The following is a 10,053-nucleotide window of genomic DNA, read 5'->3' on the forward strand; positions in this document are numbered from 1 at the left end:
CCTCCTTCTTGTCTCCCTTTGTCTGTGAGGCCCCCAATCAGAGCTTCATGAGGCTGGATTTTAATTATCCCTCCATCCATCCCACCTGTTTACTCCCTGCTGGCAAAGGCCATGTCTGTCCCAGTGCCTACTCCCAGTGCTCAATTCAGTTGACACTCAATAAGTATCTGTTGAACGAATGAACATGAGACTAGGAAAAGTTGGCTTGTTCTCAGCCTTCTACCATTACACTGCTGTGTGACCTTCGAGCAAGTCACCTTCCTTCTCTGTGCTTCAGTTTCCTTGCCTCTGACATGAAGGTTTGGACTGAACCTCCCTATAGTCTCATCCAGACTGAAAGTGACAAAGGCCATACGATTCCACTAATTTTCCGCCTTCTTTCCTTTCTTTCCAAAGATGACACCAAGCTGAATCCCTATGCAGGAGGAGACGGTGAGTACACAGCTGCCTGCCCCTCCTTTCAGATCCACTGCCTCTTGGTCCCCCTCCCAGAAGAGGGTGCAGCAGTCAGTCACCTGGCCTCTCTGCTTTGTTCTGAGTGGGAGGAGGGGCGACAACAGCAGCCTGAGCATCCTAGACCTCCTGCTGGGTGGAAAGGCAGGGCCTTCTGGGCACAGGCCCCTGGGACTGAAGGAACATGTGTCTATATCTAGACATTTCCCATCTCAGTCAGGAACCTCCTGTGGTTCTCCTGGCCTCTCTGCTCTGGAATATCCACCACCCTAAAGCAAGAGGGAAAGGAGGGCAGGCATGGAGGTGCGGTGTGAGGCCTGGGGCCCTCGGCCTCTTGCCCCCTCGGGCCTTACTGTGATGGGTGGAGGCAGCCTCTCTCACATCCACTTTCCTTTGAGTCCCTACCTGGGCTGGCAGAGAGTATGCAAAAGTTGTTCACCACAATTTTTATTGGGTGCCAGAAGGTGGGATCCCCTGCCCCAGGATTCCCCAGGAGGCCAATCTCTCTGATAAGGTGAGGGGGCCCCACCCTTCCTGCTTTTTGCCCAGAGTTAGCTCAGGCGCTTGCTGCAAACACTGCAAAGGGCCAGTAGAAGTGCTTCCAAATCCAGGGCCTGGGAGGTCTGGGGTGCCAGCAGGGCAGAAGAGGCTATGAATGCAGCCCAGAGGCAGAGCTCTCGGTCCCCTGTGGGCAGCAGGTGTGATTGTGCATGTGTGCTGGGAAGCGTGGGCACAAGCGGGGTGGTGCAGCTGGGCCGCGTTCACTTCTCTGTACCATGTGTTCACCAACCCAAGCCCTGACCATCAGATTGGGTCACTGCAGGCGGCAGGGGAAACCAGCTTGGGGGCGTGTCACTTCAATTTTCCCACCTGTTGGCAGGTAGAGGTACAGACTGTGCGCTGGAGTGCCCCAGGGTAATTTCTCTCCTGGGTGTCTTCTACTTGCAGAGGACAGGGGTTGGGGAGGGCAATGATTTTGGATGCATATGCAACACCCTTTTAAAAATCCCCACCCAGACCCTGGCTGGTGTGGCTCAGTGGATTGAGCGTCGGCCTGTGAACCAAAGGGTCACTGATTCAATTCCCAGTCAAGGCACATGCCTGGGTTGTGGGCCAGGTCCCCAGTAGGGGGCACTTGAGAGGCAACCACACATTGATGTTTCTCTCCCTCTCTCTCTCCCTCCCTTCCCTTCTCTCTAAAAATAAAATCTTTAAAAAAAAAAATCCCCATCCCCTGTTGACTCCCATCCCACCCACTAGCCATGTAAATAAGATTAGATATTCCTGTTGTTCATGTGCTCATCTGTCTCTATTTGATTTGCTTCTTCTTGGGAGAAGGAGCAAATAGCCAGCCCAGGTGGTATCAGGAAGTGAGGCTTCTTAGTGGCTGGCACTGACTCTGTCCTTGGGCCGATCCCTTCACCTCTCTGTATTTCCATTACCTCAGCTGCACAGGAAGGGTGGGACTACACGAGCTTCCAGCTTAACAGTCTATGGAAATACTCAGTTTTCTCCTTGGGATATATTTCAAGTGCTGGGGATGTTCTCAGAGAGTGCCTGCTGGTTTATTAGCCTGCAGAGGACCTAGCTCATTTCTTTTATTGAGCTCCTACGATGGGTTGGCCTTTTTGTCTCTAAGCACTGAGGACATAGAGATGAATAAAACACTGTCTGCCCTTCAGGAGGTCACAATCTGATGTTATAGACAGTGACAGGTAAAAATAGTCATTTTGCTCTCATAATGCCTGACACTTATTGAGATCGTCCAAGATGCCAGCCATGATCCTCAGTACTTGACAAGAATTATCTCGTTTTAACCTTCACAATAATGCCTGCAGGTAGTTACTACTATCCGTGTTCTACGTAAGTGGTAACTGAGACGCAGAGTGGTTAAATAATTTGCCCCAGATCACACGACTAGTAAGTGGAAGGGTCTAGATTTGAATCCAGGTGGCCAGATTCCAGCTCCCAAACTCTTCACCATCACATAACCTTTGCGAATTCCTTAAAAACACTTGCGTGGCATGGGTGAGGGGGAGAACTTTTATAATCCTTAGTTGATCGACATTTGGGCAACTTTAAGTAATTTTTTAAAAATTGATTTGAGAGAGAGAGAGAGAGAGAGAAACACTGATTTGCTGTTCCATCCCTGCATTCACTGGTCAGTATGCACCTTGAGCCAGGACTGAACCCACAACCCTGGAGTATGGGATGATGCTCCAAGCCACTGAGCCACCCAGCCAGGGCAACTTTAAATGATTTTGAGAGACCACCTGAGCCATACCAAGAATGTTAATGCCGTGCTCATGATTCCACCCACTCCAGCCCCTTCTTGTTGTGTATTTGTAAGTAGACCAAAGGCTCTGTCAGCTTTCATCTCTGGGACTTTATCAGAACCCAGGACTCCATGGCCTCACCTTCCTGGCTCCCCTGCAGCTGCCCTGCCCTAACACTCTCTCCACAGGCCTTCAGAACAACCTGTCCCCCAAGACCAAAGGCCCCCCGGTGCACCTGGGCACCATTGTGGGCATCGTGCTGGCAGTCCTCCTCGTTGCGGCCATCGTCCTGGTGGGGATCTACATCAGCGGCCACCCCACTTCCAATGCTGCGCTCTTCTTCATCGAGGTCAGCTCCACCTCTGCCCTGCGTTAGTGTTTCCCTGGCCGTTCGGTCCCTGCTTCTCCCCATCTCATCCCTCAGCCGCCACAGGCCTGGCTCTTGTTCCCACCCAGGAAGCTTCGTCAATTGCACCCCGACACTCTCACGCTGGCTAGTGCTCTTTCAGTCCCCAACCCCCAGAGCTCTGCACCTCAGAACTCCTCCAGCCCTACTGTCCTATCTGCTCTTGCTCCCTCGATTGTGAAATCAGGCCCCAGGGCAAAGCAAGAAGGCCAAAAATGCCACGCATGTCCATTTGGTGGCTGTGCGGCCAATCTCTAAGGATCTATGGTCTCTCATGGCCCAACTCCAGCCCTGGCATTTATTCAAAGCCATAATGGAACTGAAAGGTCTCTGCCTCTTTGCTCTGTGGGTTTTTTAGATTAGAATCAACAAACCATAATAGTAATGAGTTTCTTTCCCTGGGAGCTTTCACTGAGGATGCCACAGTTTTGCACATCTCGGAAGTTGGAAGAGCCAGCCCAAGGTGCAGCGTGACAGGAAGGCCCAGCCCCCTTCACTGTGGGCCACACAGCTCAGCAGCTCCTGTCCCAGCCCCACTCTCGGCTGCTCACTGGCTCTCCTCATGGCACAGTGGTGGCACCTCTGTGACCACAGTCTCCTTCACAGGGTGCATGAGCCCAGTGACCTCATTACCCAGAGGCCCAGGTGGTTCGTCCTTTTTGTTAAGACGCCCCTGTTTCTTGTGAATGCTAACCAGTCATTGTTAAACCTTAGCCTCCCTCCTATCTATCCCCAACCTGATAGCCTGAGGCAGGCCAGAGAGTCTGCATTTTCATAAGCTCCCCAGCTGACTTTGGTGTAGAAAACCTGTTGTTTTCTTGGCCTTCCCTGAGCCTCCCAGGTCATTCAGCCTCTCGCTTTCCACTGTCTCAGGGCTCTACTCCATATGTTGCTAAAGCTCTCGCCTTGGGTCCTGCAGCCCTCATGTCCCCACAGGTTCCCCAGTGGTGGCAGGGTCACAGCGGGGAGTCCTCTGGAGAGAGGGGCCCTGAGCTTCACCCAGCGCTCCGTAGGCCCCCAGTGCCCTTATAAAGAGAGTCTCAGTACTCAGTGCTGTCCCTGGGGGATGGTCCCCAGTGGATGAGATCATGCCTGTTGACTGTGCTCTGTGCCCCCGCAGCGGAGATCTCACCACTGGCCGGCCATGAGATTCCGCAACCACCCCAACCACTCCACCTACACGGAGGTCGAACCCTCAGGCCACGAGAAGGAGGGCTTTGTGGAGGCGGAACAGTTCTGAGAGCACCAAGTCGCCCCTTGGAAGGCTGAGACGGAAGACCCGGGGACCCCAAAAAAGACGAATCGAAACAAAGCAGAGAAGTGATTTGTCCTGGTCTCCTCTGAACACACCCTGGCTGGGAAGATGGGACGGTGGTTTGATGTGCCAGAGCTACAATGTGGCCATCACACCCCAATATTGAAGCAAGGGCAAAAAAGCAACCACATTGAGTTTTTTAATGAACAATAACCTAATTTCATCTTCTGTTGATACATGGGGTCTCCTTTTCTGGGGTTCTCAATGGTCTACTCAGTAGCTGCCCCAGAGGTCCCCTCCCACCTAGAGATGACCAGATGCTCTGCTTCTGGTCACCTAATACCCCTGCGCATGACACAAGAGAACTGAGCTCTCAGTTGGGGCCGCCGCATTCCAGGGTCCATAGACTCAAGAGCTGGTCCTCGCGGCTATGGATTCGGCGCATTCAGCCCCTGCTTCTGTGACTCTGGATATCTGGGGAAGGAGTTCTGGCCATCTGCTAAAGACAGGTACAGCTGCTCTACAGCCTTTGTCAAGCTGCCAAATGGAGGAAAACCAAAGGAGAGGAAAGAACTTGTGGGGAAAATGGCAATTTTAGGCTTCGCTCTCTCAACTTGCCCTTTCTGCTGAGAACCAGCACTTCTGCATCGGACGTGGGTGCAGCCCGTTTACCTCAGCTGTGGTCCAGCCTCGGCTGGCCAAGCCATCAGGGGCTGTTTATTCCAGTGGCACGTTTGGTGTCCATTGTGTTCACTGGCCTTTTTCCTCTGTCAGTGCCAGTAAGGACCACCCAAGGCAGAGCTTTCCTGATTACTATTTTTCCTCCTCCAAGCTGTATTTTCATCACCATTAGAGAGAAACAGGGTGGTTTATGGAGACATATCCAGCAGGGAACTTCAGTAGGCATGTGTTGAGAATCAAAGCCACTAGAACAGCTGGGACAGAGGACACTTACACAGGAAGGAGGGACCTTCTGTGTAAAATCTTGATCTGGAAAATTGCTTCCATCTTCCCAGCTCGGCTGGAAGTTTTGGGAGCAGAGCTTTTAGGCTCCCAAACGTAAGCTGGTTTTAAGGGAATTCTGTCCCAGAGATGAGTTGGAGCTGCTTCTGCAGAGCCATTAAAATGAAAATCTATAGCTCACCCTCATCCAAAGTAAAAAATATCAGCAGTAAATAAATGGTAAATCATAGTCTTCACTTAGTCACAGCCTTTCATGCATGTCACTGGAGATGCTGCAAAGGAACAAGTTAAATACCTGGCCTCCTGAGGGGGGCAGGGTTCAGGAGCCCACAAATAACCAGACACAGCCACACACTTGACGGTGGTCTTCTTGACACTCCATGGTGTATCCATGGTAAGGACGCTAATGACAATCAAAGTAGGAAACTTGCTGGACCTCAAAACCAGAGAGCTATGGGGAGAGCTAAGGGGAGGGTCGGAATTTGAGAAAGAAAAAAGATAGTGCCACAGAGTGAATAGGGTTCTTTTCAAATTTCTGAGGGACAGAGGGTCTGTAACAGGGCTGTCTTACTGAGAGAAGCACAGCCAGGCCCCGAAGTGACCTGGGCTCCCAGCGCTCCTGGCCGGCAGGAGGGTGACTTTTGCTCTTGCCTGGCCAGCAAAGCATCTATGAACTTTACGTGTCTAATTGGCCAGTGGGACGGTTTCTGTTGTGGCCAAATGCCATGCACAGCACCATTTGCCCCACTCCCAAACCCAGCACACCTCTTCCCAGTGGGAGCTCTGCCAGCTGTTCTGGATTCCTGAACGGAAGGAACAGGGAGATCAGAGAAAGGGGCGGTGCCGCGCTGAGGCCACAGGTGAAGAAAAAGTGCCAGGTGCCATGGTGGCTGGGGTAGAGGAGCCTGGCTAACCCCTGGGACGACAGCGGGGAGGGCAGTGGAGGTGTCTGGCAGCAGGTTGCCTGGTTTGTTTACAACAAAAAGAACTAAAGATGTGTCATTAAGAGAGGCCTCCGGACATTAAGAGTCTCTGGATGTCTCAAGCCAGAATGTGTAGTCCAGTGCTCCCAAGAAAGAGAGCTAGGCACTCACAGAGTTAAGGCTGGGTCCCGGCTATCCTCAGGGTCTCTCTCAGGAGATCAGCGTTTCTTAGACCCTGGAGTTTGATTCCTGGGCTTAGAGCAGGTTAGCTGGGTAGCTGTGGAGAGTGACCGGGAGAGGACATCAAGGTCTCATGGTCAACTCTCCGAGTTTGGCTGGCAGTCCAGGAAGGCAAAGTAGCACTTCACATACTGTGCATGACCAACCACAGAGAGCTTGTGGATCTCCAGGTCCCTCTGCCCCACAGGCATATACAGCCTCCAGGAGAGCAGGTGGTTGGCAGGTACCTTCCCCACGTGGCATCTCTGGGCATACTCACAGAGATCCCCCTGGAAGGTAGGAGGTTAAGGTCCACGAACATTCATCACTGTGACCGGAAGTTTTAACCCTGTGAGACAGGGCTTTGAGGAGCTGTCTGTCATACCCACAAATCAGAAGGCCTCAGGAAGGCTCTGTGTTACCTACTCTTAAGAGAGCCAACAAGGACATAGGAATAAGAAGAGGAATGAAGCGGCTAAGTGTGAGAGGGGACCCTGGATCAGTCTGTAAGCACAGCCACATTCGCTTAATCGGCTGCTCTTGGATTTGTGGATTTGTCTAGTAAGGTCCCAGGGGTTTCTGCTTCTAGGACAAGAGTGCCTACGACCTCAGCCATCAGCCTTAGCGCCCAGGAATGCCCCAGGGAGCAGACAGGGTTTCCTTGTTTGACTGCCCACCCCCTCCCTCCATAATCAGGTATCTCCCACTCAGCCCAGCAGACCCCTGACTCTGGAAGCCCCTTCTCCAGGTCCCAACCTGAAGCCTGAAGTTTAAATGTCCTTTTGTCTGAGAGATTACTGATGGGCCCATGGAAACAATTTTTGAAATGGTTGTGTTTTACCATAGCTTCCCTGTGTAATGTATCCCAGTGTGTGTGTATATATATATATATATTTAGGCATCTATATGTATACACACATGTGCACATTATGGCTAAAAACATTGGATGAACCTGTAGTGTGCTCAGCCTGTAGCTTGGTTAGTTAAATTAAGACGGTGGCAAAAGCTGCCAGCCAACCACACTACCTGAAAAGCAGAGTGTCCGCCACTTGAGCTAATCACTCATCTGGTTGTGTGCAGGGCTGACACTCTGCTCTTCCCCGGGTCCTGGAACAGGTAACAGATTTTCTCAGAGCACTGACTGGGACTGCTTGCAGACTCCCTGGCCTTGGGAAGCGACACCAGGTAGAGTCGCAAATAAAATGCACCCAATCTCTCTCTCTTTCTCTCTGTTCATCCCTGTTCCCCTCCTCCCAACAAAAACCTACCTGAATTTACAGTACAATTAGAAGGATCTGGCGATTCAGGGCACCCTGGCTCTCCTAAATGCAATGTGCTCACTTACTTAGTGTGAATTCTATGCATGGGTTCTCAAGTGTTAATAATAAAAGGCAACATTCTTTTAATACCTGTTTTGTGCAAGGTAAACTACAAAGGTTTTGGAGTGACACTCTGCACTTGCCATACATACCTTAGTCCTGAGAAGAGATATCTTCTCTAACGACCTTCACTAAGGAGCATAGGAACAGCCTCCAGCAATCTACTCAGCGGGGTGCCTCTCAGTCCCACCTCCAGAAGAAGCAACCGGGAAAGAGGTAGGCCCCAGCTATTTATTTGAGGTTTGTAAATCCCTGGAAGTAAACCTCACAGGCTTCTAACCTACTATCTTGAGTTACAAAATAAATCTATATAAGTTGATCCTTCCACAAGTCTGGAAGCTTTGCATTTGAACCACTTTAGCAGCCTCATTGTGTTTTTATTACTTCGGGGGTTTTTTTTTTTTCCCTCTCAAACAAAGTTAAGCAAACCAAAACAGAGGAAAAATATGAACTCTCACAACCAAAATCAGCTGTGCCAAATTTCAGTCTCCAAACAAGCCAATTATAAATAAACACACTATGTTTGCCAAATAAAGAGGAATGTGTTGGAGAAGGCAACCTGGACTGGTGGGGAAGGCGCCCGGCTACGCAGGGAGTCAGAAGCAGGACCCATAGCCCCAGCCCTGCCCCTGAGGAGCTATGTGTTGTGAGCCAAGTCACCCACCATCTCTGGGCCTCTGTGACATAAGGGGGTGAGAAAACCAATTGATCTAAGGTGGGAATATATTCTTCTCCTTACCAAATAGCCTCACCTGTTTGTTTTTGCGTTATTTTATTTTTGGTTCACACAGCAGCTCAGACCAAAGCAAAGTATTCCTTTCTTTTCCCCTATTCTCGTGGGGTGATCAACTTGTTCTGGTTTGCCCAGCACTTTCCTGGCTCTAACACTGAACCCCTGAACCATGGAACACTAGGACAATTAGACCTTGCAGTTCATCCTGACCCCACTGGCTGGAGATAGTGTTAATAATTCCAAGCATTTTAGAGTCTTGGACCTAGCTATTCAAAATGTGGTCCACATAGGTATCCCTGGGGGCCCTTTGGAAACGCAGAACTCAGGCCCACCCACTCCAGGCCTCTGGATTGGAATCTGTATTTGAGCGGCTCCCCGGGTTATGCATGTGAAATCAAAGCAAGTGTGAGAAGCTCTTCAAGGAAACAGTTTGATCTACATGATCACAGCCTGTTGGGGAAGTATTATGTCCCCATTTCCCAGATGAGGAAACCAAGGCACAGGCAGGTGGCTTGCTTGTTCATTTATTCATTTGGTCCATACTCATTAAGCACCTAGTGTGTGCCAGGCAGCATTGGGTAAATGAACCAATGTCACACAGTAGGAAGTACAGTAGTCCAGACAGCCCCCAGACTCAGGTCTTTGAATTCCCATCTGCTGTTATTCTCTGTGTGCCATGGGGTGGCGCCAGAACCGCATGGCCACAGTTTAATATGGGCAGAGACTGTAGCTTAAACAGAGGCGGCTCAGGCTTGAGAGCCTCAAAAATATGCACAGTGATGACTTCAGAGACACACTCTTGGCTCTTGAAACTGTGAGCTTATCTTCTATTTATTTACACACCCTAGGAGATTGAAAATGTCCTCATTGTTGCTGTCTCCTTCACATCCCCACTCCCCCACTCCAGTGAAGATTTGGGAGCCCTCTCCATAAAGCTTGACAGAACCCCAAGGCCAGGCCTCTGTGCTGTTTATCTTCTTGAATGGAGGACAATTGATTACTTCATTGGCCATGAGGAGGCTGGAGAGAAGGGAGGTGGGGGAGGAAAGAGAGAATTCTTACATGAATTGCAAAAACCAAAGAGAAGTTCTTTGGGGGACGATTTTTCTGATGTTCATAAAGCATTTTTACATTTGGTCCCTGGAGATAGCTCAATCATGCCCACAGCTTCCCACAAAGCTAAAAGCACTAAAAAAGAAATAACTGAATATAGGCCAATAACATTTCATCATACAGTCCCAGTCTTGCTTGGGTTAGAATTTTCCTTTCCAACGTCAGTCTTTCCTCTTCAAAGCTTTTTTGTTGTTGTTGTTGTTGTTTTGTTTTTTGAGTCCCCCCGCCCCAGAAACTGACTGTTACCACTATGAGATCAGATGGAATGTCTAAAATGTGTAATATGAGACTCCCTATGTCACCACGTCCAGCTGAGAAAAGTCTGAAAATCCT

At 50.2% G+C, this 10,053-nt stretch overlaps 1 protein-coding gene across 1 annotated transcript in view; it reads left to right on the forward strand.

Moving 5' to 3' along the window:
• The window catches only part of PLXDC1 (plexin domain containing 1), a 63,461-nt gene extending 55,265 nt beyond the window's left edge, over positions 1-8,196 (forward strand). The window contains exons 12-14 of the mRNA XM_054593633.1: positions 397-432; positions 2,918-3,078; positions 4,256-8,196. Coding sequence (XP_054449608.1) covers positions 397-432; positions 2,918-3,078; positions 4,256-4,375 — 317 coding nt within the window. The 3' untranslated portion in view covers positions 4,376-8,196. The remainder of the gene's footprint in view (positions 1-396; positions 433-2,917; positions 3,079-4,255) is intronic.
• Positions 8,197-10,053: the final 1,857 nt, after the last annotated feature.

Source organism: Pteronotus mesoamericanus, unplaced genomic scaffold (genome assembly GCF_021234165.1).
Source record: "Pteronotus mesoamericanus isolate MK-2021 breed Mesoamerican mustached bat unplaced genomic scaffold, CSHL_Meso_final scaffold_476, whole genome shotgun sequence".
Classification (NCBI taxonomy): domain Eukaryota; kingdom Metazoa; phylum Chordata; class Mammalia; order Chiroptera; family Mormoopidae; genus Pteronotus; species Pteronotus mesoamericanus.